The sequence below is a fragment of the Tetrao urogallus genome, assembly GCF_951394365.1.
Source record: "Tetrao urogallus genome assembly, chromosome: Z".
Lineage (NCBI taxonomy): Eukaryota > Metazoa > Chordata > Aves > Galliformes > Phasianidae > Tetrao > Tetrao urogallus.
In genome coordinates this window covers 35,613,696-35,625,914 of record NC_136816.1, presented here as the reverse complement: position 1 = coordinate 35,625,914, position 12,219 = coordinate 35,613,696, and the positions used below count along the sequence as shown (strand labels likewise).

General features: G+C 37.9%; 1 protein-coding gene across 1 annotated transcript in view; it reads right to left on the bottom strand.

Moving 5' to 3' along the window:
- The window catches only part of FRMD3 (FERM domain containing 3), a gene marked incomplete at both ends in the record, with an annotated part of 143,151 nt that overhangs the window by 41,602 nt on the left and 89,330 nt on the right, over nucleotides 1-12,219 (bottom strand). The window contains 2 exons of the mRNA XM_079548643.1: nucleotides 2,910-3,033; nucleotides 4,479-4,576. Of these exons, the coding sequence (XP_079404769.1) occupies nucleotides 2,910-3,033; nucleotides 4,479-4,576 (222 nt within the window). The remainder of the gene's footprint in view (nucleotides 1-2,909; nucleotides 3,034-4,478; nucleotides 4,577-12,219) is intronic.

Genomic DNA, 12,219 nt, shown 5'->3' with positions numbered 1-12,219 from the left:
AATCTAGTGATGTTTTCATAGGCAAACAGAGCATGAAATAAAAGTACCATGTCATACATCTGTCATACATCTTTTTAGCTAACAAGACTTCTAAGTGACACAAAAAAGTCATAAGTAATTGGCAACTGTCACAGCATTACTGGCTGTTTCCCAGACATTCCTCTCACTATTCTCATGTGACTTTCAAAAGGCAAATTCTTTCAGCATGTAGTAAGACCTTGAGAATGAGGATGCTGAGACAGGATTCAATTAAGAACTGGCACCCTCCAAGCCACAGGGCTTTGGTTACACAGAAGAGATGGATTCCATAGTTTTTGCTTACATGTGAAAAAAATGAAAGGACAGATTCATCTGCAGTGATGTCACTCAGAAATAACTCTTTCAAAGTTAGCTAAATGGAAACTGGATTAAAATGGCTTTGTCTCTTCTGTTCTCCCATTCCTTAACATGTGACTTAAGTGCCTTTTAAATATAAGGCCTGGGAACCTCCTTCAGCATTTCTAACAATACTCACTGAGAAGCAAAATACTAATTTTATTAAAAAAATTCTACTGAATGCAATGAAACACATGTGCTGATAAACAAGAAATAGAAGCTTGACAACTCAGTGGTTTTTCTAATAATCTTTTTATAGTTAAGATACTAGAATCTGATTATCTAGCACTAGATCTTTCTATATATAGTTCATTATATGACAGATATGTTTTATTCATTTGTAATCCTAGAATAGAGATCCAAGGAATTAAATATTATGAAAAAGGTAAAACTTTTATGTGACAGCTGAGTGCTTGATGTAAGAAAGGGTTATCAGTTTTTGGAACACAGAGCTAAAGATGCAAATTGCCAGGACCAAGCAGCAGCTATGCACACAGCCCTCAAACTGTCTTTGCAGCCAGGCAAATATATAAAGAACACTGTGAGCTGATAATAAGAAAAAAAAAATGGTCAGGAAGGAGAGGAAGTGAGAAGAAAACTGCTTCTGGCATCTAGAAAAAGCTGTAAGCCACTAAGTCTAACATTAACAGTGTACAGATTGGCAAAACCTACTACAGAGAATTACCAACACAGACAGAAATGAGATGTAAGGTGAGTTCTGCTATAAATCAAAGTTCTGCCTCAAACACTTCTTCTTTGAAGAAATCAGCAGGAAACTGAACTGATACAATTTGCCTGAATTTCCAAAAGGCTATAATTAATGGTGTTCCTTGCCAAGACTAATGAAATTCAAGGGATATTCTCACAAGCAGCAACAGGAGGACCAGAGCGCAGGAATGGACCGCAGCAGAATCCTAGACAGACCTGAGTGAAGGCTTGTAATGATCACTGTCACAGGATGAGGAATACTATTCTAATCAGAACAGGGGATTTATAAATGAGCTAAAAATGAGCCTGATTATTCATAATAGAGTGACCAGCAGGTAAATTTATGATGCATGGGCAGAATTATGTACAAGAGAAAAACACAACTGAAAAAAATACATCTCTTCCCAAGGCTGCTAAATACAAAAGCCATCAGCTCCCTCTAACAAGTCTTCTTTTTCTCTCTCCTAACTTTAAATAAAAGACTAGACTATTCCTGCCAAATGGATCAAAATATTCCCAACTGAACCATGGCTGAAATGATGAAATACCTTGGTTTTTAAAAGTTGAATTCATCATTTGGAAACCTCCAGCTATCATGTGGACTAGTGCTTAAAGTAAGATAAATTGGTTTTGTTTTTAAACAGTATTTCTCTGGATCTGTGTAAACTTCAGCCTAAACTAATCTAAAAATATCCCCATAGCTGCACTATTTAAAATATTGTTTAAATATTGTTATATAAAATATAAAAGAAATATAAACAAAACACATAAGTTTAAGAAAGAAAAAAGGGGAAGCACATTAATTCTGGCACACTCATCAGTAATTTTACCTTATGATTGAACAACATGTATATGATAGACTTCTGAAAAAAACAAACGCTTTTCATTTTCAACTCCTCTGAAAATAGGGGATTTTTTCCCTTTTTTTGTTGGGGAGGGAGACTTGATGATTCACAATCTTCTTTTTGTTAAACAAGATAGGCATGTTTCAAGGAAGTGCAATGAACCTCATCATCTTTGAATAAAAATTATCCTCTTAATTTAATTGTTTGATTTTATTTAATTTTCTGCACTTCCTATTCTTCTCATGGTTCTCAGAGGAATATTCTCCACCATGCAAAATGATGAGTAATTTCTGACACTGTTACTATGCATGCTATTCACTGACAATCCTGACCTGGGGACAGTTGCACAAAGCACTGCTACTACTCTTCTGCAATACAATACTTGAGGGATATATTCAACTTTGAAACCTAGAGAGAGATCAACCAATCTTTATTCCTTCCTCCTTCTCACACAATTGAGAGTTTAGGACAGAAAAAGTTTGTGTATACTGAATCTAAAATCTAACCTCCTTTTTTTTTTTTTTTTTTTTTTTTCACAGAACTGTTTTAAACACATTTCTGTATAAATCTTATCTTTGTTAACAAAACCTACAGTTCCATTGCAATCAATATCGATCCTGAATTCTGTAATGCATTACATTTAGATATTTCACACCCAAAGACGAGACAGTCTTCCATGTACTTCTGATCCCAAACTGAAAAATGTCATTCTGTTAATCAACTACAGCACACATGATGTGAGCTACTCCCATAACCAGACCCCTCTTTCAAGGAAATGCAGTCTAAATTACCACCACACATGTGGGAAACAGCTAGGATTAATGAAGGTTATTAGAAAAAGAAAACCCACTAAGCAGAAACTGAATTTTCAAATTCAGCATATTAAACAGGAAGAAAGAAACCCGCCTGGGTTAATACACGCAATGTGGAAACAGATAAAATAATCCTTAGCTGACTTTACAAAGCAGCACTCTAAATTACCTGAATTCAGTTTTATGTATTTCAGCTATTTTCTTCTCAAGCTTATGTGACTGTTTGGGAAAAATCTTGAAGTCATTCATATAATTCTCTGGGTGTTCATCAGGATCGTAATCACCAAGTTCAGCTAAATAGATTCAAAACACAAAATAGAACAGAAAAATTAAATTGCAAAGTTAGAAGAGAAAGTCTATAAATAGTGTAATTCAGGGACTGTAAGAATGAAGCATCTCTGAAGAAATGCTACTGTGAAGAACTTGTAGCTAGCTGAAACTACAATCACCGAGTTTCAAGCAAATTTCATGTTTTATTTATTGCAGAAGTAATTAGCAATCTTAAAATACCATCTTAGGCAGAACACAGGGTCGTTAAAGAAGACATAGGAAACCCTCCCCATTTTACTACTTACCATTCTCCTACTAGGCAGAACAAAAACAGTGTATTCCAGACCATGCTGTTTTCTTCACCAATTTATCCCCACTTGTCTGTACCATCATTTAAAGGTGACCCTTTAAATAATAGACAGTATCTGATTCTCCTTCTAAAAGATGATCACTTAGATATTTAAGTGAGACATTTGGTTTCTGTTTTTCTAGATAAGTCTCTTTTAATATGGTCTAGACTTGATCTTGTTTTGGATAAGCAGCTTCATGATGAATGAAAAGATTCATTCAGATTAAGGTAGAATGAAGGGCACTTGCACACGTATGAAGTCCCTAATTAGACATGTAGCTAACTACCTTATTTAGTGCATTCCAAGATATATATATATCAATTCTGTCTTTGGTAACTGAAAAGGAGAAAGGAAGAGATTAAAAAAAAAAAAAAAAAAAAAAAAAAGGAGGTCTTTCTCCTTGAATTGTGTCTACTGCTTTGTCAAGGATTTCACAAATCAGTTGCAAGGGACCTCTGGAGATCATCTAGTCCAACCCCCTGCTAAAGCAGGTTTTCTACAGGTGGATTTTGACTATCTCCAGAGAAGATGATTCCATGACTTCACTAGGTAGCCTTCTACAGTGCTTTGGCACCCTTAAAGAAGTTTTTTTTTCCTCATGTTTTCTCATCCCAGCATTACACAAATGAAATGACAATCTTTTCCACAAGAAAATGCACTGAATAGAAACTTTTCCTGCTTAGTTCCACTAGTATAGACTATGTTTACATTCAGGATAGTAAAAGAACAGAGTTTTGCTTTCTTTGTAATGGCAGTCTAATACCAATGACATACTTTCTAACTCTAACTCTAAGGCAATCAGCTAGTGGGGTTTCAAGTTTGTTTGTTTGTTATGTTTTGCTTTTTGTAGTTTTTGTGTGTGGTTGGTTAGTTAGTTTTGTTGGTGTTTTGTTGTTGTTGTTATTGTTTAAGTCCTGTGTGTCATAAGCTAGCTACAAGCTGAATTACTTAAACATTTTAAAACCCACATAAATGCAGAGAAAAAAAAAAATACAGTTAAAAAAAAAAAAGTTATTGCTATTCTCATCACCAATCTCACACAATTTTGCATTTCTCTTTATATTGATTACTTTTAAGAGTTATGAATTATTTCTCACAAATCTTCTGCTTGTACTTACCTTGGACTATACAAGCACCCAGGTAGGCAGCATCAGAAAAAGAACACAGCAAACGGCCGTGGAAAATATCCCTTTTTATTTGCAGGTATAAGAGGTATCTGAAATTGGAAAAAAAAAAAAAAAAAAAAAAAAGCAAATAATGTTGTATTTTTCTATAGCAGATTAAACTGAAACCATCTGTGCAGCTATTCTGAATCGTTCTCTTGCAACTTGAAATGTCAGGAAAAGGTAATGAGAAACCACGGGCAAAACTAGGTCTAAAACAAAAGATTTTTTCTCATGAAAAATGAAATAATGGCAGCCGAAGTAACAAATTCCCACTAACAGAAAGCATGTAGAGTATTTGATTAGAAATGTACAGCTCAAATGTACTGCAATGCTCATTAGCAATGTGAAATAAATTACACTATTTCAGATTTTCTTGAGCAAACCCTCTCTCATTAAATACAGCTTCACACAGCATATTGGCCACGATGGGAACAATTACTTCCTCTGTCTTTCTTAAACCTGTGAGGGATCCTCACAGACATTTTGAGGCACCACACTCCCTGGGCAGTGCACGGAGCCGCGGAGACCTGCCTGAGGGAAACTGCCAGTTCCCTTCCTCTTAGGAGTTGCTCCTCATAGAGCAGTACTGATGAGAGGAAATGGCTCATTCCAGTTGTCCCCTTTCTCCTGCCACAGGGCAGGATGATTTAGAACAGCAATAGGAGAGGTGTGGCTGGGAGGCCTTCTCCTTCCCTTCCGCTTTCCATCCTCCAGAGCAATCTCCCAGGCCTGCTTGGCAGAGGCCCAGCATGCAGCCTAGCTGTGCACCCACAGCCACTTCCCCAGTCACGTCCCTCATTACAGCTGCACCACATAGCAGTTTCACCCCATGGAAAACACAACATGTGAGTGTTGTTTTAGCCAGAAAAAGTCAAACAACTCTATGGTTTTAGCAGTGTCAGTGGATTCAGCTTACCCTCAGCAGGTCCACTGATGCAGGGAGTCCTGTCCAAGCTTAAGCTACAGCATAGCCACTAAAAATGCACTTTACCAATAACACTGATGTCAAGCACATTTCAACCAAGTTGCTTGGTTCTGTGTGTACTATGAATTCCTGTACCATGCAGCTTAGGTGAAGACAGGAAAGGCGAGATAAATTTGCCTCCTTTCCTTAGACTGTTACTAAATGCTACATAAAAACAGGACTATTGCAAAGAAAAGCAACTTGCTTTCAATGTGAACACATCCTTTCACTGTACTAAAGCATTACAAACTTCTGCTGAAAACTTGCTCTTCAAGGCTCTTTACTGCAACACCTGTTTTTCCCCTGTAGTCTTCACTCAGTAGCTAACCTCTGTTTTACTTCCATAATTTGGCACAGCTTGATTGTACATAGTTCTGAAGAGAATATACTTGCAACATGGTGAACCAATGGCATCAGTGAGATGCAGTAAAAATTTTTGATTCGCAAGGAGAGTTTACTGAAAAACACTGAAACATACACTCATTTAGATACCAAACAGAAACTTAGCAAATGAGTGTCTCTATATTCTTGTTCTAAATTTCTTCTAAGTTTTGCCAAGGTGAGTCATCAGGTTGCAATTCTCTAAAGAGCTACCATTAACTTGAGGCCAAACTGTATTTCCCCTTTTAAGAAATGCTGAAAAAGCCACCTAGGATTTCACAGCATGTCTTGCTAGTCTGTCATAAGGTCAACAGGTATCCAAAGACACTACACATTGATGGTTTCTGAGTTTAAAAATGACTACAAAGAATTAAGAAAGCAAGCAGGATTGTGGAAAAGCATATTAACCTGTTTCTTCCAATTCACACATTCAGACATAAAGCTGAGATAAGAACTGTGAATCTGAGTCTCAGAATTGCACCAGGTACATCTCTCCTGCAGGATGGATGGTAAGAAATACCATCAAAAATTCTACAAGTATTTTGTAATTTAAAAGAAGAAAAAATAAGCTTTCCAAGAAATTATTTCCTCTGTAACAGGATCGTGTACCAATACAGTCAAATTTGAGCCATCCATCACCATTATCTTCAAAGCTAAGGGAGAATGGAAAATCCTTGGGAATTTACTCAAAGCACGTATTCAAGAGTCAAAACTCGCTCTCAATTCCTCCATTTAATACAATGCAACAAAATAAGTTAGATTCCTGAACTGAGATGACAGGAATTCCCTCTCTCCCCCATAGACAGCAGTTTTATTTCCAAAATACACATACATTAATTTAGTGTAATTTAAAACAAGTTTCTTTAATACAAGGAGTTTGAGTCACTGTGATATTACACTGGCACTTAGGATGAAATATGAGAGCAGCAGCAACAGAAACCCCACAGAAAGAGGCCAAAAAACTCATTTCTATGCATTCCACTAAAATTCCATGAAGATGAACATGGGTGTTTGGGTGGGAGTGTGCATACATGTGGCATTTATAAGAAAACAGAATAAAAAAATCACTGACTATTGCAAATTGGGCGGGATCATCAGAATCATCAGGAACAACTTCTAGCTCCGTATGGAACCTCACAGTATTCAAACCCTGTGCCTGAGAACACTGTCCAAACACTTTATTTGACTCCAACAGACTTGGTGCCATGACCACTGCTCTGAGAAGCCCATTTCAGTGCCCAACTTGCTCCTCAAGTGAGGAGTGGCACAGCTGACACAGCTCCATGCTGTTCCCTCGGTCCCTGTCGCTGTTACAGAGAGCAGAGCTCAGCGCTGCCCTGTGAGGAGCTGCAGCCATCATCAAGCCTCCCTTCAGCCTGCACTGCTCTGGGCTGAACACACCCAAGCACCTCAGCTGTTCCTCACACACTTTGCCCTCAGACTCTTCACCATCTTTGTAGCCTTCCTATGGATGCTCTCTCATAGTTTTATGCCCTTCTCCTATTTTGGCACTCAAAGCTGCACCCAGTGCTGTAGGTGAGACGGCACAGCACAGAGCAGAGCAGACAGCCCCTCCCCACCCCCGATGGCAGTGCAGGACCTGCTGCACCCCAGGTATTTGGCCATTTGGGCTGCCAGGGCACACTGCTGCCTCATGTGCAACTTGCCAGAACACCCAAATCCTCATTCCACAGCAGTGCTTACTCTCACTCTGTAAATACATCCAGGGTTATGCCACCTCTGGTGCAGAATTCAGCATCTGCACTTTTTAAATTCCATCCATGGTAATTGCTCAGCCTTCTGATCTATCAAGAACTCTCTGCAATGCCTCTCTAACCTCAAGGGACTAAACAGCTCCTTGTGAGAATACAAGAAAAACTATTCAGAACAGCAGTTGTGGAGCAAGATAAACAGCAGCTCCTCACAATCCGGTGTCATACACAAACTTACTTACTTCAACTCTTGCACCCTGATCATTTATAAAAACATTGAAGAGAATTGTCCCTGAAATGGAGCCCTTGTAGATTACCACAAGTGTATGGCCACCAGCCTGATGGAATACAATTCACTATAAACATCACTGAGTCTGACCCACCAATCGTTTACCTACCATGTTATGTTTTTGTCTAGCTCTACAGTGGACATTTTGTCCACAAGAAGACCATGAGAGACAGTATCAAAAGCTTTGCTGAAATTCAAAAAGATTACATCAACCAGTTTGCCTTGGTGAACTATATCAGTAATCTTGTGTAAAAAGAAACTAAGTTCATTAAACAGGACTTTCCTCCTGTGAACCCATACTGGCTGTGACAAAAGACTGCACTGCCTTTCAGGTGTTTTTTAACAGCTTCCAGTTTAATCTTCTCCATACTTTTGCAGAGGCTGAAGTGAGACACATAAGGCTTAACTTTAGGGAAAGGAACATGGGCCTCAGAACGAATTCTTCCCTGTCCTGGGATTATAGAGCTGAACTCAAACAGTCATGTAGGCTAGCTTCTGTCACAGAAATGGTCCATAAATCCTATTGATCTGTTTTTAAAATGTGTAATTCCTAGCACTTGCTTGTCTGAAGAAGTAGCTCTGTTTATATTTTCCCATAAATGAAAAGGGTTTTGTTTTTGCAATGTTTCAATTGTTTTGGAACCAGGATCTGTTAAATTGTTCACTTGTCTTCCTACTTCATTTTGCACACATTCTCACTACATTAAGAATTTTTAAAACAAGAATACTACATTTTTTTCTGCCACTAAATTTCCATGCTACTGTGCTGTTGCGTGCATTTGACCACTAAAATCCAGGTAAAAAAACTAGTTGTGCCCTGACATTTTTCAGAAACTTTAATCAAATGGTTCTATACTGCACTTTCAGAGAATGATTTCACTCCTGGAACAAAAGCCATTTAAAAGACAGAAGGTAGCAGTCAAAGGGAAAAAGCAGCACAGATCGCAGTTCCCAATAAAGACTGGAAAAATTGTTGGCTGGGACACCAGGAAAGCATCTGAGCTCAGAAAAAGGGCAGGGAAAAATACTAATATCCATGCAGATTATAAATGCCTTTTTTTTCAGAGATCACCCACAGAGCAAACTGCACTGGATACTGTTCATCTTCTTCGGGCATAGCAGCTAGGACAGTTTAGAACAAAACCTAGACATTGTGGAGTTCTCCTGAAAGGCAATAAATGAACTTTGGACTGAAAGTCAAAGTTGTAAGCTTTGCAAGAATTTGTCTCAACTTCAGACGTTTTCTATAATCCTCATAAAGTAATATATGTCCAAGGTCAGCAAACAGCTGACTACTTACTTCAGTAAGGCTTATGTACGTATTTAAAATTGCCTACACTCAACAGATTCAAATAACTTACAGATTCAATCTGTTTTTACTGCTTCTTGTGTCTTTCCACCACTATGTTTTTGCAAGCTTTAGCACAATTTATAGCCTAATTTACAGTCCTGACTAAGAACTAAGGCTTACCAGCAAGCCAATAAACTTATGCTTCTAGCATTTATGTTCACAATCATCTATCATCCAATAACCTCATTTCCATCTATTATCTGTTTGCAATAAATACGACTCAACTCTAAGCCAAATTCTTTCTGGAACTGTGGATGCAGGGTCAGTAACGCCTATTCTTGTTTTCAGGTATCATGTTTCCAACTGTTTAATTGTTACCTGTTTATGCACCTATTTAAGACATTCAATGAAGCAAGAAAGCTTACAATTACAACCTGTGGTTTGTCTACTTTGTGTTTTTTTATCTTGTGTTTAAATTGCTTCACTCATTCTATTACAGTAACAAGCATTTCACCCAGAGCTGCCACAACCTTCCCTTCCAGTAGACATGGTTGTCTAGAGAGACACCACAAAGTTTCAAAAAATCTAGTCTCAGTAATGTCTGGCTTTGACTGTTCTGCTCTTTCCCAAGCTACACTGAATACTCAGGTGCAGAGAGCAGAGTGCAAAGGCTTTGTTTATTCCTGGACTGGGTGCCCTCCTCACACGGCAGAGTTTTATGAGCTCTTTATGTACACCAGCCTGGACAATAATTTTGCATCCTGTCTTCTACAGTTGAAGGTATCAGTTATGCTGCTTGAAGTCTAGTTTCCTGACAAAGTATATGAATCTAACCTAAGCACTAATTACTACATGCTAGTATCTAATACTACAACTAAGAGATATCTGTTATTTGCTTTACAATTCCACCTAGATAGTAGGGCTAATAGTAAAAATATATATTCTCTAAAGAAATGTATTATTTGCCTACTTACAAATATTTGTGAAGTATTTTGATAGCTTAAAGAAAAGCAATCATTCAATTCACTGTTTATTAAACACATTTTCATATTTGACAGATAGCTCCTGGACTCAGCACAAATAGTCTCTGAAATCATCAATTCAGTGTGCAGAAGCAGCCAAAAGACAAAAAAACAAAAATTGAGAGACATTGAGAAAAATACTGAGAACGAGACAGAAGGACATTGTGCAGTTTCTTTAAGTCTTGGTGTAATCACACCTTAAATGCTATACCTACCTCTACTCTGCATTTCACAGAAGACACAGCTGAGTTTGATAAAGAGAACAACTAAAACAAGTGAGAGGATAGAGCTCCCCTTACAGGGAGAGTTGAGGGGGGAACAAAATTGAGTCTTAGGACACAATGAAGGCAGTGGGAAGGATGAATGAAGAGCTGCTAATCACCAAATCCTCCAGTAACAGAGCTCAGAGACATCAGTACAATCAGAGGGTTGTTTAAGGCATATGAAAGAAAGTACCTTACACAACGAGTGAACTGACAAAAAAAGCTGCCGAGACAAACAGTGCTATCCAGTCCAAAAAATAAATTGTAAGGCAAACGTGCAAGTAACAACTCCAAAAAAAAATTATCAAAATGAAGAGGCAGGCATGTAATTGTTAAAATTTCTAAAAGCACAACTGAAGATACCTAATGGAAGTGAATTTTTATGGGTAGAAAAAGGTCATGACTTTGCATTCTTGTTTTTATGGAAAGATGTGACAATTTTATTCAAAACACTTACAAAATATCTGTATTAATAAGCACATCACAGTAATGTACAGCAGCTGCCCTTTCAATTCACCTAATTAGGCATAACCCAAATCCTAGTAGAGAAATGAGAAACTAGAACATTGTCATCATGCCTTAAAAACATGATCTTTGCGTTCAGACATGAGAAATATCAATCTATCCCCCTTCACACAGAAAACGCCAACTGTATGATCCACCCACAAATATCTAACAGCAAAAGTAGCAGGAGCTACCTTGTTAATTTATTTCTGTAAGTGATTGTCAACAGTTTACAGGCTGATTTGGCCCAGTTCTGTGACTAGCAGGGCAGACAGACCCGTGGATCTGCACCCTGGAAAGGAAAAAGGGTAGAGAGATGGGCCCAAAACAATACAGCTGCAACGATCTGAAGAGAAACAAATTATTTTACTAAATAAGATTGGAATGCCAAGGCCTTTTACCTGCTCCTCCTGAGCAGAAATGGTAACAGAGCAGCGGACAGTCCTCTGGGGGATGTAGTAGTTGTTGTCTTCTGGGACAGGTACCTGGACCTGGAGCATTAACTCTTTAAATACCAGTGGACTACATGATTTTATGATGTGTAATACCAATAACCAAACATCATAAAATCATGACAGTGCTTAACTGTCTTTTCCATTAACAAGCATCTCTAGGAAGAATCACTAACTTTTTTGCATGCTCTGAGGGATGTTGTTCTAACGCTAAAAATTCAGCACCGTTCCTGGTAAAAAAGCCTCAGAGAAGGTTTCAATCAATAGTATCACCTTCTATAAATAAATAAATATGGAAAAAAAGTGATGATTACTACCACATGGATCTAGCAATAAATGGGCTTGTCCTGGCTTTAGACCTGGTCAGGGTCTGCATTACTACACATGATCTTTCCTTGGGAAAAGGAAAAAGCTTGAAACATTACTGTTTAGCCAACTGCTTGGCAACACTGGTTACATGGGAAACAATTAAAGAACAAAGGAATAGGAAGAAACAGTTTACACGTTCATTTTGAATAGCAGATTAATAAAAGCCTCAATACAACACAGGAATAGATTCTTTTCTGATGCAGAGCTGCATCTTCTCAGTTCTCTTGCATTTCCCTAAGAGTCATAAGAGGAACTCTGAACCTCCCAGCTCTGCTTGAACCCTGGGCACAGGCTTCACCAAAAAAATCCAGAAGTCTAATGGATTAATTTTCTTGTTTATTTTTTCCACCCTGAATGCTAGCTGCAAGCTCTTACTAACAACTCATTCACTTTTAAGACTATGGTATTTCATTGAGAGTCCAATATTACCAAAGCCATAAACTCAT